Source organism: Lissotriton vulgaris, chromosome 6 (genome assembly GCF_964263255.1).
Source record: "Lissotriton vulgaris chromosome 6, aLisVul1.2, whole genome shotgun sequence".
NCBI classification, from domain to species: Eukaryota; Metazoa; Chordata; class Amphibia; order Caudata; family Salamandridae; genus Lissotriton; species Lissotriton vulgaris.
The window spans coordinates 1,406,504,470-1,406,531,656 of NC_141694.1; the positions used below are offsets into that span (position 1 = coordinate 1,406,504,470).

Here is a 27,187-nt window from a genome sequence, read left to right on the forward strand (position 1 = left end):
TGTGGCGGGGGAGGGGGGTAAGGGGAGCGTTAGCCTTTGAAGTCGGAAGCGTCAAAAACAGCGCTATGGGGGGGGACACATAGCAGTAAGCAGGGAGAGACGGGGAGCAAATGGGAGCGAGGCATTGGGAAGAGGGGAGCACATAGCCTGACATTGAAGGGGCTGAGAGGGGCGAGGTGTGACGGTCACAAAGCTATCAGTTCCAGCACAAACACGTCGCTGCTTTAGCAGGCCTCCAAGGAACGTTGATTTTAAAGTGTGACAGAGGCGGGAGGCCAAGGAGATAAACTAAGTACATTTCTGCCTTCAGGGCTCACAGTTTAACTGCCAAAAAATAATTACTGTCCTTTTGTGGAAGAAAAAGCAAAAAACCCATGACCAAGACCATATTTGTATCTAACAGAGAACACTCGCTAATCGTGGGCCAGATTCAAAAGTTAATTAAACGCCAAAGGCCAAAACACGCATGAAAATATACGCATTTGCAAGGTCAAATTCCAGCTCCCGATTCACAGAATCACTGAATGGATTTTACCATCAAAAACTCTGCAGTATGATTGTGTCCTCTTCCTGCAAGATAAGGGTTATTTCATTGTTTGTCGCCCTTTAAGGCAAACTCATGCCAGTGAAATAAGGTGAACCCCACACGTTAATACAATTGTTCATATTTACATGAGCCGGGCAGGTAGTTTCCCAACCGGCAATCACTGTAACAATACTCCAGTCCAGAGACGTACTTCAGCCAAGAGCAGGAGTAAGGGGGTTTCCAGGGTGAGAATGCTAACTCCCCTCTACCAATGAGTGTACGGCAACGGTTGTTCCACTGAGAAACAAATCATTAAATGTGCTCCGCAAATTTGCATCAGATTTCCATAGAATGTTCGATCAGGGTGCCGACATTTTACATATGCGAATACTGAAAATTATGACAGACCCAACATATGCTGTAGTGCGGCTGCGAAATGCTATAAAGAACAAGCTCTTGGCATTGCTGTGGGGAGGGGGGGGGGAGAAATGCGAGACACGGCCTGGCGGCTGTGAAAAGTGTGAAGCGGGGGAGCGGATCCCTTTGAAGTGAGCTAAGCTCTCGGGGGCAGGAGGCTCGGGCAAGCGCGTGCACGAGCACCACATGCACTCGATGAAATCCGCAATGGTTTCAGAGCTTGGTTTAGCCTCTATATCTCTTGCCCGCAATGCGCAAGTGCATTGGCAGGCGAGACCTAAAAAACTATGTTGTGTGTGTGTAGAAATACAGAACATAACTGCAAAATACGTTACTGAGCCTGCATTAAGCAACAATGGATACTTGTTTCACAACTGGATTAAACATTCTGAACATTTCTTCCTGATTTTGTGGAGTGGTGTCTGTCTGATAGGATCACCTCCATCACTGGACAGACATAAGCTCTTATTGTTGGTCTCTTATGTGCCTGCTTGAGGAAAACGGTTCTCTGGTTTGAGACTGAAGGTACTCTCTCATGGGCAACCTGCACAGAGGACACAGACTGTTTCAGGAGGTCTGGGTACCCGGCCCGGGTTGGGCGATCATTAAAACCTCTGAACGATGTCACCGTATCTTCTTAACTTTTCTAGGTAGCACTGGGATTGAAGAAACAATTAAAGTGTACTTGGAAGGTCCAGCCATGTATCTATGAGTGAATCCCTGTGAAAGTTTTCCAGAGAGCAAAGAAAGGCATGTGTGCATGTATCCCTAGTGCACCAGAAGAATATCTTAGTGTAATCCCTATTCATGATTGGGTGACATCAATCTGTGTAGTGCAATGAGACGTGCACACTGACCAGGTGACCCACTGACAGAGACACTCCTTTTCTCCGAACCCAAAATAAATGCTACATGGTTTCACAGGACAAAATACATATGTATCACACTAACGTTGTATCGTCCATGAGTACTTAAAAGATTCTAGTACTGGACTGAAGGGAGAACAATGAAGAGCACTAATTGAATGCTTCGTAATTCTAGACCTTATACATGGAGCTGGCTGTCTTCCGACCCGCACTCCAGAGAACACTGACAAAGTTCTCCTAAATGAATCGACCAACATCTGTTGGAGGCATTTGCCATGATGACGAACTGGTTCCAATACAATCTTAGTGACTCTTACAGTAAACGTTTTTGATGGCTTGACTACTAAAGCAGGTCATTGTGCAGACTGCCTCATATCATAACAAGATTGCATAGGTATTGGAAGACCACACTCACAGAGCCAAATACATTCCTACCTACAGCATTGATATTCTTACATTTTCTTGTGGGAAGGATGCCATTAAGGGCATTATGGCAGTATGGTTATAGTGTATTCTCTGATTAGAGATATGGTGCCAAGCACACACAAAATACAATCTTTGATAGTCTTGAATACTTCAGAATCAATATGCAAGTGATTGCTCAAATAACTACAGTGACACAGAAGGTTTTTCTGGTATGTTTTCTTAATTAGCAGCTATGGAGATAAAAATACTATGGGACATATACACTGTAGTAGCCAAGCAATCTATAGAGATTTTTTTTAGAGCACTACAAAAGTTAAATGTTGGAGCTAATCCTACCTGTAAAAATCTGTAATCAGCCCCTCCTTAAATCGCGAACACAGATTGTTGAGTAATCGCTCATGCGCTCCATATAAAGAGATGTAATTGGAGATTGGATATGGTGTTTTCGAGAGACAGGTGACGGTTTCCACCATGTTATAATAGTTGATGTGTAGCCTGAAGTATGTCCCATCGCCTGCACTTCCGGTTACTAATTCCTGTCCCTGAAATAAATAAAAAGCAATAAACAGTTTCATATAAACCAAAGGCATCAGTTTTACATGAGCACCAGTTGCATTACACAAGGCCACATTTCTTTTTTTAAGAAAGGGGAGCATGAGCGATTTGCCCAGAATCACAGATGTTGAACCAATGGAGAGACTCAAACCTGGTTCTCCAGTTCCAAAGCAGGCAGCTCTGGCCGTTACACCACATCCTCTCCCAATTCCACCAGACAATGGGCCGGATGCATCAAGCTAAAAACCGGTCGCAAAGAGGCAGATTCTCAGAATCTGCCCCTTTGCGACCGGTATTTTTGCATTTGGGATGCATCATCCCAAATGCAAAAATCGCAAATAGAGAATTAGCTAAATTGCGATTGTTTGCATTTAAGGAATCTCAAATAGATGCATGAAAGTGTCAAGAATAGCGATTTCGCTAATAGGGCACGCAAAGTACAACTTCATGGTAATTTACAAAAACGTTGAAAAATGCACTTTTGTGTATTTTTCAAAGTGTCATGTTTCGCAAAGTGTCATGTTGCGCACACACATGCCCTAAGGGCATGTGTGTGCGCAACATATGAGCACAGATCAAATTCAGGGGTGCAACAGGGTGTCCTTTGGACACCCCTGCACACTTGAACTCGCAATCTCAATTTGCGAATCGCTAATTGCGATTCGCAAATTGAGATTGTGTTCCCATTCATTCCTATGGGCCTCTAGGCCCATAGGAATGAATGGGGAGGTATTCATTAATTGCGAGTCGCAATTTGCGAGTCGCAATTAAGGAGTTCTAAGGAATCGCTAATTTTGTAGTGATTGCTTGTTGCATTCCATTTTGCTATTCCTTATTAGCGTTTCCTTATTTTTCGCTAATAAGGAATCGCAAAATGGATGCTTGATGCATCTGGCCCTGTGTTCCTTAAGTATAGTGAGCATCCTATAATGCACTTCATTATTCTTTCACAAAGCGATAATGAAGAAACTGCTATTTCAAATGATTTAGATGCTCAAAATACCACCTTGTTTGGCTCCTAGAAAATTTACTGAATGAATGCCACGTTAGTACAAGAGAAGAACAAAATACAATAAGTCGTCTCAAGGCACCTGTTTCGAGCAACACACCATCAAAAATGAAGTTGAAGCCCACTGGTCGAGTCTAACCAGAGACACAGAGATGACATGGGCACTAATGGATGGAAAGAAAATGGCTGCCTAAAAACCTGATTTTGTAGTAAAAATCAATATTAATTTTATATGGAGAGGCCTCGCTCACACCACAGTGCTCTGGCGCACCTGCAATAAACTATGTCATCGCTTCCATGGAGGTTTACAGACGAATCTCCCTGCATCCTTTGTAAAAATCTTCAATCTCTTCTTCTCTTACTTTTCCTCCATATTACATTGCCTTTAACGCTTCCTCACTCCTCATCTATTTCTCCACTACTCCATCCCTTGAGGTCTCAATGCCCTCCAGTATTTCACCCATAGCCTTCTCTCCCGTTATTCATTTCATTTCTTTCAGGTTCTCTCCTTTACCCCATACATACTTACTTCCCCATACTCTTCTAAATTATTCCTCACATTCCTCCTTTTGCTACCTCTGTATCACGCCTCTTTCCACTTTTTTTGTCTCACCAAACCCACATCTGCTTTGCTCTACCGACCCTCACCCTATTCCCCACTGATGTCCCGATTCTACGCTGTTTTAGCCCTTACCCTTTCTTTTTTCTCCTTCATCACTTGAGACCTTTTCATTCCCCTTTCTTTTCTCCCTTCTATTTACATTTTTCTACTTCCCCCCTTATCTGATGCATTTCTGTATCTTCTGTGGAGACCTTCCATCCTTCACTAGCCCCCACTCTCCCTATGTCTCTAAGCCCTTGTTGCTCTATTATAGGTCTTCTGGCATCTCTACAACCTTCCTCGCATATTTGCAAGCTTCGCTCTTCTCACCTCCTCTGTGTATCACCTTCTGTCACCTTTCATTTGTCCCTTTAATTTCCCCTGTACATCCACATTCTGCTTATCTTTTTACTGTTCTCACAGCTGCAGCTGCCTTTCTCTTCTGTTGTTTTTATCCGCTCTTATCTCCCCCTTTTATTCTATATTTTTCCACTCTACCCCATTATCCCTCTACTTTCCATTCTCCATGGTATGTCTCTACTACCCTGTCCTTTCCTTCGTCCCTGCTACCTCACCATTTATCAATTTGTTCTACCCACTATCTTTCTACTATAGTCCACGCTATCACTTTTTCTCCTCTATATCGCCACCCACTTTTATTTGCTCTCCGCTACACCTCTTCATTAACACCTGAATCCCTCTATACTGTCATGTATCTCTATATACTCTCCATTGTCGTGTAAACGGACTCTCTGGCTCAGCTTGACAAGGTCTGTTTTCACACCACGGGTAACATGAGTGAACGTAAACAAATGCACCAATGTCTGAATGTGAAAGACAGGGTTTTGTAGCCCCGCAAAACCTCACCCACTACATATGAAGTGGGGTCAATGCTTTTGAGTTACTAACAGTCATTAAAAACAGGTACCCCGAACTGGGGGCGTGGCTACGAGCTGACCGAGATGGCGGCGTAGTGCGAGAGCTCCGAGGCCGAAACAGCTCTAACTTCATTAATCCGCCTATCCATCCGGCTTATTTTGCCTTCTGAAGCCTGACCGGAACGCCGAGGTAGAAGGGGCACAGACTGTCCCAGTCCCGGGCGTAATCGAGCAATGCCAGCCGGAGATAGATCGAAGAAGCGAGGCGGGCCCTGCCGCGTATCCGGACACCGCCCTGCCGCAGCACTGCGACCCAACCGGAAGTGCCCTGTGGTCGGGGTACCACGCTGGTCATCTGCGGACCGTGTTGGAGATCGGCTTGAGTAGAAGAGGAGGTGGGCCTGTTCTCGGACAATCGTTTGCCCAGCGGTGCCACTGCACCTAACTGTGAGGAATCTGTACTGGTGGAGGAAGAGACCAGGACATGCTTTGCTGACCGCTGGGAGTTTGAAATGGTATCCGGCTGGGAAGACGGTGATCGATGGGACTGAGTACGAGTAACACCTAGACGATCCATACAGGCGGGCGATCAGGGGAGTGGAGACCGGTGAGTTTGATACTCGAGCAGCGGAGATGCCTGCACTGTGACACCTTCGCCTCGTGTCCGCCATCACCTTGCTCCTCTTGGAGACAGACGAGGGGCCCTGAAAGGCATCGCTATTTTGGATATCGCCTCCCCACAGCCTAGAACAACAGTACAGTCGACACGCTGAGTGCAAACAGCGAAAACGACTGCCGATTGAGATGGCGGGAAGGGGGCCCAAGCATGCTACGGCGCAATCGAAACTGGAGAAGGACGCTTTTGAAAAAGCTGCCGTGCACCATTCGGAGGGCCGCCCGTCCACGGGAAAGAGCCCAGAGGGAGATGGATCCAAAAAAGTGACACTAGAGGACCTCATGAAGATGCTCTCCAGCGTTCAGACAACGGTGGGGTTTATCGCAACGGACGTGGGCCTACTGCGAACTGACCTCCACAAGATGGCGGAGCGTGTGGCGCAGGTGGAAGTCGTCACTAAATCCTTAATGGAAGACACCTCGGAACTGCAACTCGCTACCGAACGATTGGAAGCGGTCGCCAAAAAACTGCATGAACGCCTGGAGGATCAGGAAGGACGCTCACGGAGGAATAACGTCCGAATTCTAGGTATTCCGGAATCGGAAGGCAAGCAAGCGATGGATCTCTATGTTGAGGACTTAATCAAAACGAAACTGGAACCGAAAGGCCTCTCCCATTTCTTTTCTGTTGAGCGAGCACAGAGTTCCAGGGGGTGCAGCGAAGCCGGGGGCACTGCCACGACCAGTGCTGGCCAGACTTTTTACCTTCCGTGATCGGGATGTCATACTCCAGACAGCCAGAGTCTCTGAACCTATTAAAATACTGAACTCCACCATTGCCTTCTTTCCAGACTATACGGCAGAGGTGGCCCGGTGCCGGAAAACCTTCACCGACATAAAAAAAAGCTTTACGGGCCAAAGAGTAGCCCTACTCTATGCTTTTTCCGGCGAGACTGAGAGTCGTGGACAATCACAAGGCATGGTTTTTCGACACCCCGGAGGCGGCAAGAGACTGGCTGGATGGTTGGAGACGCACTGAGGCCCCGCGACGAACTGGTAGGGGTCAACGTGACCAAAAGACTGCTCAGACGGATCACCAGGCATCAGAAGGACATAGTCAAGACCTATTTGCTGAATCGGGCCTAGAAGAGGGTGAGCCATCGGAGGAGTGAGTGCCGGACCTAGAGACCCTTGTTCGAACTATATACGACACACTGACTATTTAACCCTTGGTATCAGGCGGACGAGGCTACACGGAGCTGGTTGCAAGGTCACAGAGCTACTCACCCCTGGCAAGCAAGTACACTGGGTTGGGTTGGGACCACGCACTCTGCTAAGTTGGGGTGGCGGGCGGTTTTAGGCCCGTGCAGCAGGGATGCAGGGAGGGGGGTGGGAGGGGGTTGTTTGGATGTTTTTGTTTCTGTTTTTGTAATTTGCGACAAAACACGATATGTTCTGTACAACACAATGGAGATTGACCTATTGTTGACAGTGCGCAGTAAGGCCCATCTCCTGTTGGACTGCACACAACCATGCATGCACTTGAATGGCGGCACAAGTAATGGATACACCTGACAATCCTGCGCCGCATCACTCTCACACATCGACCTTAACAGTGATGACGTGGAATGTCAGGGGACTGGGAGACAAGGTGAAGAGAGGCCTAGTCCTACAATATCTGAAGCGTTGCAGACCAGCAATAGTTCTATTGCAGGAGACTCACCTTATCGGCACAGCCTCGAAGGTGATGGATAGATGGGGGCATAGGTTCATCGCGCATGCAGACTTCTCCTCCGGCTCTAGAGGGACGGGCATACTTATTCGTAAGAACTTTCACATGGTGTGTCAACAGACTAAAATAGACAATCAGGGGCGCTTTGCGGCGGTGACGGTATTATGGGAGGGCCAACTGTACAATTTTGTGTCCGCATACGTCCCTCCTGGGCTGCATGCCACTGCACACACTGCCCTAGCCACTTTTCTCCTGTCATTGCCGGCGGCGACACTAGTGTTGGGGGGTGAATTCAATGACGCTTTAGACCATGAGTTGGACAGACACCCATGTACTACAGCGCCACGGGGAAGCGGGCGACTTGCTGGATTATTAGATGCCCTGGGTTTGACGGACTGCTGGCGACATAAGCATCCCCATGACAAGCAATACACTTATTACTCCGCGACACACCACTGCTTATCACGTATAGATTACATTTTCATGTCCGGAGACGGACTGCATGGCATTGAGGAGGTAGACATCCGCCCCAGGGGAATCTCCGATCACGACTCATCGCTCCGGTAAACGCCGCGTTTTTCCTATCCATGCGGGTTACCTTCAGAGCGCCCCTTTGAGGAAGTCCCTTTCCAGCGCTGCTACTCACTTCTTTCAGGAGAATCTGGGTACCGTAGGCTCCCACAGTACCCTGTGGGAGGCATAGAAAACGGTTATAGGTGGGCAGGCGATTGCATCCATAGCCGCCCACCGGCGGACTCAGAATCAAGAACTTAGCGCCCTTGAGTGTGCCCTTAAGGATGCCATCTCTGATCATGAGTCAAACCCGTCCCCAGGAACCGCTCAAACAGTCCAGCTGCGGCAGGTTGAGTGGAGGGCATACCAAAGGGAAAGGGTGCAGACTACAATTCGGGCCGGGAAGATGCTGGCTTGGCTTGACGAAAAAGAAAAAGCAGGCAGGGTCATTGCACAACTGCAATTGCCTGAGGGCAATATAACCTCGGACCCCGGAGTTATAGTTGAACAGATGGTTGATCATTTTGAGGCAATTTATGCTCCCCAAGGGTCCTACACTACTGATGAAGCCTATGACTACATTAAAGACTTGACAATTCCCTGCCTCTCGCCTGAGGCGGCTCTTTCGTTGGAGGCGGACATTACTGTGGAGGAGATACGGGAAGCGACCGACGCACTGGCATCCGGTAAGGCCCTGGGACCCAACGGACTCCCAGTGGAACTGTACAAGCAAACAGCTTCCATAACGGCCCCCCATTTACTCGAAATGTTCGTGGACAGCCTAAAAGTAGGGAAACTCCCTAAGGATCAACGCCTGGCCACGATCATCCCGATCCATAAAGCTGGTAAAGCTCCGGAAGCATGCGGCTCATACCGTCCCATCTCCTTGCTAAACGCCGAGCCAAAGATCCTCTCCAAACTCCTATCACAACGTTTAGCCCCCCACCTTGCCACCTTGGTACACCCGGACCAGTCCGGCTTTATGCCAAATCGTAACACCTCCCATAACCTGCGCCGTCTACCGGCGGTGCTGGCTCGTCGCGAATCCATACAGGAAGCAGCAGTACTTCTCTCCCTTGATGCCACCATGGCGTTTGACATCGTGGAATGGCCTTACCTATTTGCGGTGCTCCGTCATATGTGTTTTGGCCCTAAGTTCTGTGCGTGGGTCCGCCTGCTCTATACCGGGCCTTTGGCTCCGAAAGCGGCTAATGGTCACATCTCCAGAGACTTCCCGCTTGGACGTGGGATGAGGCAGGGCTGCCCGTTGTCCCCCTTGCTATTCACGCTAGTCCTTGAACCGTTGGCGATTTGAGTTCGGTGGGAACCGTCTATCAAAGGTATCAGATGGTCTCCGTCATGGGAGGATCGGATATCTCTCTATGCGGATGACATCCTTCTTTACTTGACCTCCCCTAAAAAATCAATCCTAGAATTACTCAATGTTTGCGAGAAGTTCGGGAGAGTCTGGATACAGAATCAACTGGGCTAAATCAGTCCTATACGTCCTTGCTGGTTGTCTGCCACCACTCCCGGCTGACTGTCCACTGCGCTACACTGACACCCCCTTTAAATATTTGGGAATCCACGTATCGCTCAACTCAGACAAGTTCCACGCACTAAATCTGAAACCTCCTCTCGACCGTTTCAATCGAGATGTAAAGGTATGGCGGTCCCTCCCTCTCACCCTCCTGGGCAAAGCCGCGTTATTTAAAATGATGACATTGCCCCAGTTTCTTTACCTCCTTGAGAACACTCCGTTCCCAGACCCTTCCTCCTACTTCAGAGCCATAGCAGCAGCGGTCTCTACTTTACTGTGGGACGGAAAGCCGGCGAGGATTGCACAATGCAAACTGGTGAAAGATTGGTACGATGAGGGCATAGCGCTCCCTAATATTGAATTGTATTACTGGGCTGCTCATCTCAAGCAAATCAATTATTGGCTGCACGCCCCACAGACGGAGCCCGCCTTTATGGCGGACAGGCAGAGTATTGAACGCAGGGGTTTGTTAAGAAACTTAAATAGTCGTAGCGCCCCAACCGACCTTTTGGGTCCGACCCGTCACACGGTTTAGCTTTGGTACAAGGCACATAGACATCTTCAGTGCGCGAACACAATTACACTAATGACACCCCTATGGGACTCGCACAGGTTGGGCTTCATGGGCAATAGTAAAGGGTTTCAGGCATGGGACTCCATAGGTATATCGGTGGTGGGAGACCTTTGGAAAAAAACAATGTAGTGGATTTCACTTATCTACAAAACCAAACACGACATGGCACAGTCAGAGTACTATAGATACATACAGATACGACATGCGCTTCTGTCAGCCGTTCCCGCGGGAACGAAACTGCAGGAGTCCGCCCCTTTAGAAGACAGGCTACTGACGGAACATATGTCTCGCAAAGCGACGTCCTACACTTATAGGAAACTGGTTAACAACCTCCCTGACATGATGTCCAAACTACGTCTGTCCTGGGTGGGTGACGTGGATGAGCTTGATGACTCGGAGTGGCAGGAGGCTCTCTCGTCACCCCGAGACACTGCAATTCCTTCCAGACTTATGCTTGTTCAGTTAAAGGTGCTGCATCGCACGTACTACACCAGGACAGTCCTTTACAGAATAGGGATAGCCTCTCATGAATATTGCCTCCGAGGTTGTGGAGAGAGAGGAACGTTCTTCCATACTATTTGGGACTGTAGCCGGGTGGCCAGGTACTGGGTGGCGGTGATGCGAACCATCTCCCAGACCATAAATGTCTCCTTGCTGCCCAACCCATGTCGCTGCTTGTTGAACATCTGGGAAGCAGAAGACCTGACCCATCGACAGCAGGACTGGGCCATGCTAGGAATGTTGGTAGCGAAACGTAACATTGCGAGATTGTGGGGTTCTCACGTGCTGCCCACGTTGCGAGACTGGCGCAAGGACATGGATGAAGCAATGGTGGCGGAGAAAGCAGTCTTTATTCATCGGGGATGCCCCGCAAAGTGGGGACAAATTTGGGGGGCCTGGAACAAATTTAGAGGGGACATATGCGAGCCTCGACGACTTGACCCGGATGAGTGTCTTTCAGATTAGAACCTGGGTCTGAGTTACATGTTTGTTGAAGGGTATCGCCTGTTAAGGGGAGCTCCGTCCTACTGATTAATTGCCATTAGAAGATGGATGGTGTGTCCAAGGTCGCACTGCCAATGTTTGCTACGTTGTTTACTTGAACATCGTTTTGTTGCTAGGAAAGAAACAAACGTTATTGATTTGTTTTTTCACTCATTGTATGGTTTTGTTGTGGGGTTAAAATAAAAAATCATAGACCTAAGCCATATCGTATATTTGAAACGTCTGCATTTTGGTAACCATGCTCACACTCGCCGCCGGACCCCCGGGCTGTCGGCTAAACGGCTGTGTAATCCTGATAATATTGCTAATGACTAAATTGCTATCGCGGCCGGCCCAGGAGGTTGTAGGCCCTACATTGTGCTATATTGAAAATGTACAATAAAGGTCTTAAAAAAAAAAAACAGGTACCCAGGGACAATGATGAGATTTGAAACAAACCTATTTTGTTCTCTTCAATACCATGCACACAAACAGCACTAAGAAAATGAAAGACACTTTTAATAAAGAACAAGTTACTTCCCTTCGGTAACGTCTTACTTGGTAGAGACTCCATCTAGCCGCAGATTCCTTACCTTAGAATTATCCTCAGGCGTCAGACTGGTTCTGGACATTTTCAATGATCAGTACCCCTGCGTACCGGTAGGTGCATTGTTCAGATTCATATGGCATCGATGGTGTCGTCCGTGCTGGATGTGACATGCGCTGTGCCTATGTAGGTGCCACCCCAGTTTGTTGATGTCAGTTTATTTTCGCGCTTTCCAGGCCATAAGCGCGGGTCACGAAGAACACTAACCACTGGTGTGGACAACTAGGGCCCTAAAATAGAAAACAGCCTTGTCCCTAGAAATCTGTTCGCAGAGCGGGAAGGATGGGTGGGTCCCTAAGGAATCTGCAGCTAGACAGTGTCTCTACCAGATAAGACTTTACTAAAGGTAAGTAACTTGGTAATCTAATAGAGACTTCTAGCCGCGGTTTCCTTACCTTAGAATAGATACCCAAGCAATACCTTCCTGGAGGTGGGTCTGTGAAACAATTTCACATTAAAAAGTCCAGCAGGACTGAACGGACAAAGTGCCCATCCCGACGTTCCTGACTGTCCAGGCAGTAGTGCTTGGTAAATGTGTGCAGAGTTGCCCAAGTTGCTGCCTGGCAGATGTCTAGGACCAAAACTTCTCGTGCAAATGCAGTGGTCACATCCTCGCTCTGGTGGAATGAGCATGCAAACCCTCAGGGGGCTGATTTTTGGCCAGTGCGTAGCATATTTTGCTACTAAGCACAGTTCATTGGGGAATGGTCTATGTCTGTACCCCCTCCCCTTTCTGGGCTCCAATATACCCCACTAAGAGTTGTTCAGGCAGGATGGGGATGTGGAAGTATGCATCCTGCATGTCCAACGCTACCATCTAGTCTCCTGGGTTCATGGTATGCTGGACTTGTACGAGCCTGAGCATTTTGAAGTTCTCCTTTTTCAGGAGGAAATTGAGAGGATGCAGGTATAGGATAGGACAAAGGTCACCATTCTTCTTGGGTAGAAGTGGAAATAGCATCCACAACCTACTTCTGATGCCGGCACCCTCTCTATGAGATCAGGTAATGATGCCTTCAAGGGATTCTTTTTGGAATCAATGTTAAGACAAAATATAACTAAATGAATTATCTATAAGCCCCAATTGATGGCTTAATACAAGCAAATGTTAGAAGTAACTTAGTTCATTAAATAACAAATCAATCATAAACCTATAATACATTCAGTCATGAAAACAATACTACTTGGGTGTATACTTCAGAAAAACCGAATTTATATAAAAAGCTGTATTATATGAAAGGGTACATATTACAATTCACAAAAAGGCAAAAGTAGCTGAAATGAAAATAAATTGATATAGATCTTTCTATCATGGATACTTTTGCCATGAACCAATTCACATATTGGAAAGGAACAACATAATTGACTATACAATGAACTTTTCCTGAGACACTAATGACCAAGAATATCGTTCAGATTGTCGACGTTTCTGTCTTTATAGTGAAAACATCTGTAAGACCATCCTCGGGACATAAGTTATTTTGTGTACTGATGACCCTGGTAAATTGGAAACCTAATTGTGAGTTCCAGAATCCTTTCGGACAACAGCAGTATATACTGTTTGTGAGGCACATCAAGAGTCAAAATGTACTTGCAATTTGCTGCAAATGCTCACCACAAGATCTTTATTTTCATAAAAAGGAGACAACTGTAATTACAGAGGTCTCGCCTGTCAACTCAGTCGAAGAGTGCCTCTTTCCTCCTAGTCGTACTCACTTTCGGATCGAATAGAACCCTCTCTGGCTCCCCTGGCCAAAGGAGAAGCCACTTCCTGGTGGAGTAATGAGATATGGCCCTCTGTCAGCCTGTCATAAGTGGGTGGCATGGGCAGAGGGGTGGTCACAAAAGGGAGGGAGTAGCCCCTTCTGACAATCTGGAGAACCCATAGGTCTGATGTTATTGATTTCCAGTGATGTGTGGCTAATGGCATATTCTGCCGCTGACTGGTTGTGATGGTCAAAGGGCAAACTAAAGAGGGATGAGGCTGCGACTGCTACGGGAGACTATGGACTGGGCAAACTGCCGGCTGCTTGACCCACGGGGTCTGTGGGTGCTGAGTCATTGGACACGCAGGGGCTGGGAAGTTTGCATTCTGGGGTGGCTGGGTGGGTAGAGATGTGGCTGGAAGCTCCTTCCGTGGCCATGAAAGGAGTGAAAGGTGGAGTGGAGCTGATGGGGAGCCATGGAAAGGCCCAAGGACCTGCCCGTAGCTCTGCTGTCCTTGAAGTATTCCAGCGCTGAGTTTGCTTTGTCTCCGAAGAGACGGGAGCCATCAAAGGCCATGTCAATAAGCAAAGCCTAAACACGACCTGAAAAGCCAGTTGTCCTCATCCAGGCATACGGCAACCGACAAAGAAACTGCTCTGCTTAGCGAGTTGGTTGTGTCGAGCCCTCATCTGATTGTAAACTTACCTGTGTCTCTCCCATCAGCCATAGCCTAGGTGAGTACGGCAAGGGCCTTGTCCAGCACCACAGCCAGCATCGGCACAACCGAATCCCAAAGAGAATGGGAGTAACGGCCCAATAGGCATGCAGTGTTCACAGACCATGAAGCCAGGCTGGCAGATGAAAACATTTTCTTTCCCAAGGGGTCCAGCCTTCTGGATTCCCTATTTGGTGGGGTGGTAGTGAATGTACCAGGATTTACTCAGGATGTGGAGGCTTGGACTCCAAGCTCTCTGAGGTGGGGGTTGGGTGAGGAAGAGTGGTCCCCTGGGACTAGGCTATGGAACAGGCCCTGTACAGGGCTTGGACCAGGCCCTGAGTAAGATGTTGATGAGGGCTTCATCAAATGTGAGAAGCGGTTCTGAAGGAGTGACTGCCGGTTGAGGCAGCTATATGTTAAGACATTAGTTGTGACAGCCACAGAGGGCATTGGAAGATCTAGGACCTCACTGTCCTCTTCACCACCGTAGTAAATGTGGCATACTCGTCCAAAGCAACGGTAGGAGGGGAGACCAAGTCACTATATGAGGAAGTGTACAGTCCACTGGCATCCACCAAATGCTCTCACCAGTCCATAATTGGGTCTAAGGGCAGGTATTCTTCAGGGTCCAGTGGCTGCTCCCAATCTTCCCTAAGTCCTATTCCATAGGAATAGGGCTCAGGCTCCGGGATGGAGGGAATAGCTCCAGTCGGTGCCGGGCGACACCCCTCTGTGTTAAAGTTAGGGATAAGAATTGGGCCAGCAACACCAGGCCTATCGACAGTGGGTCCAGCACCAGTGGCTTATCAAGGTGGGCAGCTGGCATAGAGGGTCACATTGACAGGGAACCAGGAGGAGCCCCTCCCGAACCTGTGGAGCCAAAGGCACTCCAGCAAGGAAGGGCCACTCAAATATGAGGTGCACGGCCTCCTAAAATTCTCAGAATTGGGCGCAGGTCGTTCTGGTTCCTGGAAATTTGGGGAGTCTCAGAGACAGCCCAGCCTCAACCAAAGGGGTTGCTCCCTCGTCTCGTCATATGACTTTGATAGACGAGGTGAAGTCGAAGAGCCCTTCTACATCTTGCTCTTCTTCTTCTTGTGGGACTTACTGGAGAAGGACAACTTTGAGTGCGATGAAGCTCAATGGCTCTGCGGCCATTATCTCGACAGGGCTTGAGACCGCCACGGCGTCGCTCTTCAAGTGACGAGAAGGTGGCTTTGGGGTGCATGGTGAGCCAATTGAAGCAGGTCTTGGTATCGCGCTCAAGACGCCAGAGAAAGATGAGATGCGGGTCCGTCACTGACATTTGCCAGTGGCAAGTGGCACTCAGCTTGAATCCAGCCTTCCTCATTGGCAATCCTGCCACACCAGAAGACAAGTTTCCAAAAGCTCTCTCCAAATCTGCGCTGACTTGCTCAGAAGGAAAATAACTAACATCAGCTCGCTGGAGTGGCATCTATATAGGCACTGCTCATGTCAATTCGGGTGTAAATGACGCCGCTGATACCACGTGGAGCTGAACGGCGCCACCTACCGGCATGCAGGGGTACTGCTCACAAAAAAATTCTGGATTCCGTCTGATGCCTGGGGAGAGTTTCTAAGGGAAGGAATCTGCACCTAAAAGTCTCAATCAGGTACATGCGTTTATTTCAACAGGTGCACCCTGTTGCTTAGTCACTAAAAAAAACACACAAAATTTAATTAAAACAGCAAAAATGCATGTTGTCAAAAACGAGAATAAAATGAACATTTCTACTATGGCTAAAATGTCATCTAAAAAAAGCTAACACCGTAAATCCTACTTCTGTGTGCTAGGCTAGGAGAGCATCAAGTAGTATAACTTGCATCTAGATTTATTTTCTTAGGTAAAATCAGTGCACTGCACACCTGTTTACAGAAAAATACTGTCATTATTAATAGTCAGGGAGGCTGTGTTCCCTGCTAAAGACAAACACACGTCGCATCAGCCTCAGCTCTTCTCAGACTCTGGAATTGTATCAGCTTTCAGTAGGAAGTGCGATATAGCCGCATCTCTGGCAGTCAAGATATTCTCTGGCAGTATCTTGTGCGATAATCTGGAGGCAAAGGGCCTCTCCTGGCAAGTGGCAGTGCATTTATACTGTATCTTATCTAAGAATGAATTTCCATCATCACCTTAGGAAAGTCTGGTATAACCAATGAGCATCAATATGTTAGTCTGAAATGCATTCTTATAACAAATATTTTAAAAACATGACAATTCATCATTGGCTATTGTTCCTATGTGACCTTGAAATTGATATAACAGGGCACTTGTTCCAGACTGATGTTGCATCAGCAGTCTTGTTGATGTCTATTTGTGGGACCGGGGTAAATCAAAAATTCAGCCCAGCCACGATGGAGGGCAGGCCGGCTACAAGACTCAAGCAGGTCCTGCTGAAAAAGTACCTTGGATGGAGCAAAGCATCAACGCTGAGATCACAATGCGTTGATCTTTTCCATACAGTTGGGTCGCTGCATCGTCGCCAAGCTCCATTAAGATGCAGGCAATCCGTCTTCGGCGAGCCGCACAGAGTGTTGTCATCGGGCTGTGCAGGCTGTAGAACCACTGTCGTTGAAGGGCGATGAGTCAATTATGAGCGGAGCAAAGGTGATGATGCATCAGTTTTGTAGCAGAACAGCTGCAGAACCAACTTCTGAGGCCCAGGACTGGAGGGGGCACCTCAGGCAAGGTTAGGACTCACTGATGGCTGAGTCCAGCAGCACCAACATAATTGCAGGAAGTATTATGTGTCCCTGAGACTTCAGAAAACAGGAGGCAAGCCCTTGGAGTCACTCAGGGTTCAAGTGAGATGGGCCCAGTCCTTGTCCTCAGCAGATCAGCAGGAAGCAGGACAGCTGAGCAAAGCAGAGAAGCAGTTCCTCTGAAAAAACTCCTGTAACTGGAGTGATCACTGGTGGCCTTCCTTGCTGGGCCCCATCCCTTCACCAAAAACCCTGGTGTTAAACTTGGGCGTCTGGCTGGACTCCTCGCTCAGTTTTCAGACCCACACAAAGAAAGTGGCAGCTACTTGTGTGGGCCTGCTGAGGAGTCTCAACCCGATACTCGGTTTCTTCGATTCAAAAACGCGCCAGCTAATTGTTCAATCTATCATTCTTCCTCGGTTGGATTACGCCAGTGTTTTATTTTTAGGCGCCAATAAAGCAGAGATAGCACGGTTGCAGCGGGTACAGAACTCAGCGGCAAGGGCCGTGGTGGGCCTCCCCCGTAGGAGCTCCTTCAGAGCTACCATTCAAAGACTACACTGGCTGCCGATCGAATCTTGAATTCAATTCAAGACCCTCACTATTGCTTTTAAAATTCTTAAATCAGAATGTCCTGAACTCCTACGCCCGCTCTTAGTACCTTACACCCATCAGCGCAATTTGCGCTCCCTAGGTCAACATCTTGTGACTATCCCCCGAACGAAGCTCTGCCGTATGGGTGGCCGTTTCTTCAAAGTTCTGGGGGCAAAACTTTGGAACTCCCTACCACTGAACATTCGCGCCCTGAATAACTTGTCCGCCTTCCGGAAGGCAATTAAAACTCATTTGTTCCCTCTGTCCTAGGCCATCTCGCTGTTCCCTCTCATTCTCCTCAGCTGTTATTTCATGGTTCTTAGCGCCGGGACGCCTCGTTGCTGGGGCAGCTGTTCGCGCTTAAACAAATACATAACATAACAGAACAGAACAGTCAGTCCAGGCAAAGTGGCAATCCTTACAGCACAGCAGTCTTTACTCCAGCAGAGCTCTTCCCAGGTCCAGTAGTGTACTGTCTTGGTAGGGTCAGAGCACCAGTACTTATACCCAAATATGCCTTCGATGTGGGGTGACTTCAAAGCAGCTCTCTGAAGTGCACAAGTATCCCTTTCAACCCAGTCCTGCCTGTCAGGCTATCTGTGGTAGGTAATTAGTCCGTTGTGTGGGGACAACACACAGCCTATTCAAGGGATATCTTAGCCCTTCTCTTCTAGCCTGCCCAGGCAATGCTTTCCGAATGCAGATGTATGTAGATGGGTAGTTTCAAGTTTGGCAAGTAGTTTTAAATGTTAAGTTGTTGTGGCAGTAAACTGCATGCACTGGCACTGCAATGACAGGCCTGAGACACGCTTGAAAGGCTACTTCTGTGGGTGGAACAATCAGTGCTGCAGACCTATAAGGAGAATTTAATTTAGACGCCCTGTGTATATGTTACACCACTTTATAAGGGACTTAAAACTAAATCAATATGCTAAACAAGAGTAAACCAATTATATCATGTTTAGAGGAGAGGGCACAGGCATGTTAGCACTGGTCAGCAGTGATTAAGTGCCTAGAGTCCTAAATACAACACAAAGAAGGCCAGAAAAAGTGGAGGACGAAGGTTAAATGTTTGTGGCGACCCTTCAGAGTAGGCCATTTTCCAACAAAGACCTACTAGGGAGGAAGTACAATGCTACAGATGAGAGAGTCCCTTATTTAACTGATGCCCATAATGCTATCAGAGTTCAAGGTACTGAACTGAAGAGCACCCTGAAAGAGTTTCATTTTATGTACTCAAGCCAATTCAAGTTTTTAACTCAGAAATGCAAAGCGATTGAGAGCCTAGATAATCCAATTCTCTACATGGAACCTCGGAGTTCTATAACCTTATAAATGGTTATGGAACTTCTCCGGGACTTGCAATATCCTTATAATGAGCAGCAACAAGGACTTTGACCCTAATGAACCAGTTACTTACCACCGGTAACAATATATCTGTAAGAGACATAGATTAGTTATGGATTCCTCACCATATAATTACCCCCAGGCATCAGACTGGATACAGAGACATTTTTCTTCAGCAGTACCCCTGTGTGTCGATAGGTGGGGTGGTCGACTCCGCGGTCGTCGTCGCCGGAATGACATTGCAGTATCTACTTAGACGCCGCCCTTGCGCGCTGACGTCAGTTCTCTACACCACATTCCACGCCAGAAGCGCAGAGCCATGCAAGACACTGGTGCATAAAACTAGGGCCCTGAAAGGGAGTCCCTTACCCTAGAAGTCAGTTAGCAGAACGGGAGATGGGTGAGGTAGTAAGGAATCCATAACTAATCGATGTCTTTTACAGACAGATCATTACCAAAGGTAAGTAACTTGTTAATCTGAAAGAGACAATTAGTTACGGATTCCTAACCTTAGAATAGATACCCCAGCAATACCAACCCCGAAGGAGGGTCTGCGAACCAAGTTCACACCAGAAAGTCCTGGAGAACAGAACGGCCAAAGAAGCCGTCTCTCCGTACTTGGCTGTACAGGCAGTAGTGCTTGGTAAACGTGTGCAGTGAAGTCAACGTAGCTGCCTGGCAGATGTCTAGAGGGGGAACTCCATGTCCCAAAGCAGTAGGGGATGCTGTCGCCCCGGTGGAATGGACATGCAACCTAATGGAGGTTCCTTTTTTGCCAAGGAATAGCAGATTTTGATGCACAGAACGATCCACCGGGAGATGGTTCATTTGTGCACAGCCCTACCTTTCTTGGCGCCCACATAGCCAACAAAGAGCTGCTCATCCACCCAGAATTGTTTTGTGCGATCCAGATAGAACGAAAGTGCACATTTTGATTCCAGATGGTGGAGACTCTCCACCACTTTAGAAGGATGCGGGGGGAAAGAAGGTGGGCAAAGTGATGGACTGTACTATGAGGAAAGAGGTAACCACTTTGGGAAGGAAAGAAGGCCTAATGCAAAGGACATCTTTGTCAGGATAAAAAGCCTGGAAGGGAGGTTTGGAAGAAAGAGCTTGAAGCTCACTCACCCTGCTAGCAGATGTGATAGCAACCAGAAAGGCAGTTTTAGGGGTTAAAAGCCAGAGAGGACAGTTACGTAGCAGCTCAAAGGGAGCGCACATAAGATAGGTGAGAACCAGGTTCAAGTCCCACTGGGACATTTTGAAAGGGGTTGGAGTCAACAAGTGAGTAATGCCCCTAACCGCTTCGCTGCTATGCCTTTTACCTCCTGTGCTAAGCTTTTTTTTTGCTATTTGGGGTAGTTCCCGCTTAGGCCCCTGTAACCTTTTGACCACATAAGGTATCCACGCCATATTTGCGTCCTTTTTTACCAACATCATGGGGATTCTCAAGGTACCCAGGGTGTGTGGATTGCCTTAAAGGGGACCCAGATATTAGCCAAAATACAGCAACATTTTCTTTTTTTGGGGGACAATTTGGAAAAAAGGGCTCCAGATGAAAGTGTCTGTTTTTTTCCCTGCAAATGGTATCAACAAGGGGTTGTGGTGCTGAAATCACAATTTTCCCCGCTTTTTAGGGACAAGCAGACTTTTGTCAGAAAACCAACATTCTTTACTCAGTTTTGGCATTTTTCTGGGACATAGCTTATTTTTGCTATTTTTTTGTGCTTTCAACCTCCTTACAGGTAATGGAAGAAATGGGCATGAAAGCAATAATGGATCCTGGAAAGCTATACATTTCAGAAAAGTAGACAACATTCAGCAAGGGGTCATTTGTGTAGATCCTTCAAGGTTTCCTCATAGAAACTAACAGTTAACTATAGGAACAATTGAAAATTAGTTAAAAAAAACTGCCATTTGTGCCAAAGTTTTCACCTGTAACTTCTTCTAATTGTGACAGCTGTTTGAAAACAATATACTGTTACATCTGCTAGACCTTTCTGGTTGTGGGGATATATAGGACTTGTAGGTTCCCCAAGAACCCGACGAACCCAGAGCCAATAACTGAGCAGCGTCTTGCAATGTTTTTTTTATGCAACAGGTATATAGCAATTAATTTAGGAAAATATTTACATGGACAAATCGGTATGAAAGACACCTATGTATTTCTGAAATTGGAAGAAAATATAGGGTTTAGAAACAGTAGATATTTACGCATTTCCGAAATTGTGAGTACCCATCCTAGCATGAGACTTCTAGGTAATTTTTCAAAATGACTTCTTTTTTACACATTGGCTTTCATTTGGAAGGTAGAAATGCATCGAAAGTCAATAGGTGATAACAGTTGCTCTAGTTGCTCTACAATTCTGTGTTACCTTAAGTCTCCCGATAAAAATGGTACCTCACTTGTGTGGGTAGGGATAGTTCCTGCGACAGGAAACGGTCCAAAACGCAATGTGGACACACTTTATTTTTACAGTGAAAACTGACCCTTTTTTGCAAAGCGCATAGCTGTAGATTTTGAACCCTAGCTCTGTCGGCAACTATGGAAACCTAGCAAACCTATACATTTTTGATAAGTAGACACCCAGGGTAATCTAAGATGGGGAGACTTATGTGGCTCTCGCCAGGTTCTGTTACCCAGAATCCCTTGCAAACCTCAAAATTTGTAAAAAAACAAACACATTTTTCTCACATTTCTGTGGTGTAAAGTTCTGGAATCTGCATGGATCCACAAAATTCCACCCACCCCGCGTTTCCCAAAGTCTCCCGAGAAAAACGGTACCTCATTTGTTTGGGTAGGCCTTGTGCCGGCGACAGGAAACAGCCAGAAACGCAACGTGGACACACAACATTTTCACAGTTAAAACTGACCTTTTTTGCAAAGTGCCTTGCTGTAGATTTTTAACCATAGCTCTGCTGGCACCTAGGGAAACCTAGCAAACCTATATATTTTTGAAAATTAGACACCCCGGGGAATCTATGATGGAGTGACCTGACTGGCTCTCACTAGGTTTGTTTACCTTGAATCCCTTGCAAACCTTACAATTTGTCAAAAAAACACATTGTCCTCACATTTCTGTGGTGAAAAGTTCTGGAATCTGCAGGGATCCACAAACTTCCACCCACCCCGCGTTCCCCAAAGTCGTCCGAGATAAATGGTACCTCACTTGTGTGGGTAGGCCTAGTGCCCGCGACAGGAAACAGCCAAAAAACGCAATGTGGACACATCATATTTTCATAGTGAAAACTTACCCTTTTTTTGGTAAGTGCCTAGCTGTAGATTTTGAACCATAGCTCTGCCTGCACCTAGGCAAACCTAACAAACCTATACATTGTTTAAAACTATACTCCCAGGGGAATCCAGGATTGGGGTGACTTGACTGGCTCTCACCAGGTTCTGTTACCCAGAATCCCTTGCAAACCTCAAAATTTGTCCAAAAAAACAAATTTCCTAACATTTCTGTGGTGGAAAGTTCTGGATTCTGCGTGGATCCACAACATTCCACCCACCCAGCGTTCCCCAAAGTCTTCAGAGAACAATGGTGCCTCACTTGTGTGGGTAGGCCTAGTGCCCGCGAAAGGAAACGGCCCAAAACGCAACGTGGACACACCACATTTTCACAGTGAAAACTGACCCTTTTCTTGCAAAGTGATTAGCTGTAGATTTTTACCCTAGCTCTGCGGCCACCTAGGGAAGCCTAGCAAACCTATACATTTTTGAAAACTAGACACGCTGGGGAATCCAGGGAGGTACGGCTTGCGTGGATCCCCCAACGTTTTTCTACCCAGAATCCCCTGCAAACCTCAAATTTAGCTGGAAAAATCACTTTTTCTATACATTTTTGTGTGGGAAAGTTGTGGCATCACTGGGCTGACACAAATTTCCTACCACCCAGCGTTCCCCCTGGTCTCCCAATAAAAATGGGGCCTCACTTGTGTGGGTGGCCCAAGTACCCGCGACAGGCAAGGGCCGAAAACTTATTGAGGCAACATCAAAATTCCATGGTTTCTAGTGGGCTTTCTGTCCCCCGGGAGGTGGGCAGATTGAGGGCTACTGCCCCATATGCCCCCCAGGCGACATCAAAATTGCCTATCACAAAACAACCTGGTTTTGCAAGGGGGGGTCACCTGGCTTTTTGGCCCGTGCTCGGCGGCCAGCTAGGGAAAGCCACCAAACCCACACATTTCTAAAAATTAGACACCCGGGGGATTCCAGAGAGGTATAGTTTGCATAGAATCCCTCAACTTTTTCCTACCCAGAATCCCATGCAAACCTCAAATTTAGCTGAAAAAAATCACATTTTCCACACATTTTTGTGTGGGAAAGTTGTGGCATCACTGGGCTGACACAAATTTCCTACCACCCAGCGTTCCACCAGGTCTCCTGATAAAAATGGGGCCTCACTTGTGTGGGAGGCCCAAGTACCCGTGACAGGCAAGGGCGGAAAACTTATTGAGGCTACATCAAAATTCCATGGTTTCTAGTGGGCTTTCTGCCCCCGGGAGGGGGATAGATTGAGGGCTACTGCCCCATATGCCCCCCAGGCGACATCAAAATTGCCTATCACAAAACAACCTGGTTTTGCAAGGGGGGTCACCTGGCTTTTTGGCCCGTGCTCGGCGGTCAGCTAGGGAAAGCCACCAAACCCGCACATTTCTAAAAATTAGACACCCGGGGGATTCCAGAGAGGTATAGTTTGCATAGAATCCCTCAACTTTTTCTTACCCAGAATCCCCTGCAAACCTCAAATTTAGCTGAAAAAAATCACCTTTTCCACACTTTTTTGTGTGGGAAAGTTGTGGCATCACCGGGCTGACACAAATGTCCTACCACCCAGCGTCCCCCCAGGTCTTCCGATAAAAATGGTGCCTCACTCATGTTGGAGGCCCAAGTACCGGCGAAAGGCAAGGCCCCAAAACATATTGAGATGACATCAACATTGCCTATCACAAAACGACCTGGTTTTGCAAGGGGGGGTCACCTGGGGTTTTGGCACCGTGCTTGGCGGCCAGCTAGGGAAAACTACCAAACCCACACATTTCTGAAAACTAGACACCCGGGGAATTCCAGGAAGGTATGACTTGTGTGGATCCCCCAACTTCTTCTTACCCAGATTCCCCAGCAAATCTCAAATTTAACTGATAAAATCACTTTTTCCACACATTTCGTGTGTGGGAAAGTTGTAGCATCACTGGGCTGACACAAATTTCTTACCACCCAGCGTTCCCCCAGGTCTTCCGATAAAAATGGTGCCTCACTCGTGTGGGAGGCCCAAGTACCTGTGACAGGCAAGGGCCGAAAACTTATTGAGGCAACATCAAAATCCCATGGTTTCTAGTGGGCTTTCAGCCCCCGAGGGGGGGACAGATTGAGGGCTACTTCCCCCATATGCCCCCCGGGGGGGCAGAAAGACTGACATTTTTGCAGTGGTGGGGGCATTGGCATGTCCGTTTTGGCAGGCCCCACCCCTTATCCAAATTGGCAAAAAAAATCCCTGGCATCTAGTGGGCTTTTGTACCCTCCCGGGGGGGGCAAATTGGGGGCTACTGCCCCCATCTACCCGCCAGGGGGAGCAGAAAGGCTGTAATTTTGGCAGGGGGGTGGAGGCATTGGCATGCCCATTTTGAGCAGCCCCCACCCTAATTAAGATTGTCCCCAAAAAAATCACTTGTTTTTAGTGGGCTTTCAGCCCCCCGTGGGGGCAGAAAGACTAATTGTTGTGGGAGTGGGGGCACCCTAATTCAAATTGCCCCTCAAAAAAACCCTGGCTTCTAGTGGGCTTTTTCCCCCCTAGGGCAGATTGGGGGCTACTGACCCCATTGCGCCCCGGGGGGGCTGAAAGGCTGTAATAATTGTAGTGGGTGGTGGGGGCATTGGCTTTCCCGTTTTGGGCAGCACCCACCCAATTAAACTTACCCCCAAAAAATCCCTGGTGTCTAGTGGGCTTTCTACCCAATCAGGGGGGCAGAAAGGCTGTAATTGTGTCGGGTGGAGCCATTGGCATGCTCGTTTTTGGCAGCCCCCACCCTCATTGAAATTGCACAAGAAAAAAACCCTGGCGTCCAGTGGGCTTTCTGCGCGGGGGGGGGGGGGCAGAAAGACTGAATATGGCCAATATTTTTTTGGGGGGAGCAAAGGTCCTTGCCCAGGGGCAGCTCCCTCCTCCCGGTCTCTAGTGGTGGATCCCTGCTCGGGGATTGCCCTCCTGGGGCGATCCCCAAGCAGGGATCCACTGGCCAGGGGTACCATTGGAAAGGGAAGATTATCCCCTTTCCAATGATACTCTGGTCTTTCTACGTGCTCAGGGAGCTGAGAATGCCCCCTGAGCACATAGAAAGTGAAACTGAAATGAGCCTACAGGCTCATTTCAATTTCGTTGAAATAACGTCAGTGCGACCTGCGATCTGATTGTCATTTCACAGAAACGGGGTGAGGGGCCTCGGGAGCTGGGGAAGCTCGTCCCCAGCTCCCGAGGCTTTGGGAGAGTGAAAGAAATACCTCTGGTGCCTACACCAGAGGACTTTCTTCTGTAATGGCTTCGGCTGCACGGGAGTCGTCCTACGCACACAAGAATGTATGCGTCGGACGGCTCCCACACGTCCAACGCATTGAAAGGGTTAAGGAAGCGATTTACAATAGGGGACCTGAAAAGAGAAGGCTGGTCAGGCAGCCGAAGGAAGGCTGACATGGCCGAAAGCTAGCCTTTGAGAGTGCCCAGAGCAGAGACCTGCTGGGCCAAAGAAAGAATGAAGAGACGAACCAATGAAAGGGGGCGGAAAGGGGATCTACAGCCCCTGCTGCGCACCATGCCACAAATTTGTTCCATCTACAGATGTATCCCGCTTTGGTGGAGGGATGCCTGGCTTCCAAGATAACATTACAGACTTCAGGAGGAAGGTCGAAAGCTGTCAACTGTCACTGCTTAATCTCCACACAAGGAGGTCGAGGCTGGACAGGTTCGGGTGGAGGACCGTCTCCTGCTGCCGCGACAGAAGAACCTCCCAAAGGGGCAATCTGATTGGAGGATCGATGGCCATGTTCTAGAACTCGGGATACCAGACTCTTCATGCCCAGTCCGGAGCCACTAGAATGACTTGATCTTCTTCAGCACTCTGGGGTAGAAGTGGTATAGGCGGGAAGGCATATAGAAGACCGCAACTCCACTCGCGACGAAAAATGTCGCCTAGCAGGTGCTGCCTTGGCAATTCAAACACGCAGAATTGCTGACATTGCGTGTTCTCTTCGGTGGCAAATAGATCTAACCAGGGCTCTCATCACTGCTGAAAGAGACATTGCACCCCGTACGAGTGAAGACGCCATTCGTGATCATTCAGGCACCTGTAGCTGAGTTCGGCCACCCTGGCGTTCAGAGAACCTGCCAGGTGTTGAACCAGCAAAGATATGCCCTGATGTTCCAGCCATGTCCTGAGGCTGAGACCCTCTTGACATAGGGTCCACGACGCCACCCCGCCCTGTTTGTTGCAGTACCACATGGCGGTATTGTTGTCCGTGAGCACATGCACTACACTTCCCCAGACAGAGGGAAGGAATGTCTTTAGTGCAAGATGAATCGCCTGAAGCTCCAGAAGGTTGATGTGGAGCCCGGACTCCAACGGAGACTAGAGGCCTCCGATCTCTGCCTCCCCCGTGTGGCCGCCCCACGGCAGAAGTGATGCATCCATCATCACTGTGCAGTGGCGGCTGCTGAACTTGGAAAGTGGTGAAGTGAAAGTACATGCCTTAGATCCAATGTAGTAAGCGAAGTGAGCAATCCCCATGCCCTTGAAAGGGATTCCCAGAGGTCTTTCTCCTAGAAACTTTGAAAACAGTCTGGGCCATGAAATATTTTTAACTGGTAAAATATTTTTAACACTAGCTGTGCAGACAAAGTCTAACCTTTTGAGCTGGTAAACCAATATTTGCACTAGCAGTGCATCCCGGGGATGACGTTTCGGTTGTTAAAACTCTCTGTACAAGCAGAGTAAACCTAGGGTGCCTTTTAGAACTGAAGGGCACAACTCGTTAGAGGGTATTTCAACAGTGAAAGTGGACATTTAAGTTATTTAGTGCACAAGTTGTGTTTGGTAGCTTAGTGTACTATATCCCTTATCCACTCAGCCTTTCATCTTTCAAAGGTCGATTATCCTTGAAGAAGGTAACAAAAAACACGTTAGCATTCAATCGGCTGAGAGGCCCAAGAGGGTGACTTTTATGACCTACAAATACTTATGTTATAGCAACTCGTTTTAC

The 27,187-nt window shown here is 47.9% G+C and overlaps 1 protein-coding gene across 3 annotated transcripts in view; it reads right to left on the reverse strand.

Annotated features, from left to right (window-relative positions):
• CFAP61 (cilia and flagella associated protein 61) overlaps positions 1–27,187 on the reverse strand; it is a 1,856,219-nt gene that overhangs the window by 296,165 nt on the left and 1,532,867 nt on the right. For all 3 annotated transcript variants that reach the window (XM_086927518.1, XM_086927517.1, XM_086927519.1), the window contains one exon: positions 2,572–2,777. In XM_086927518.1, coding sequence (XP_086783644.1) covers positions 2,572–2,777 — 206 coding nt within the window. The remainder of the gene's footprint in view (positions 1–2,571; positions 2,778–27,187) is intronic.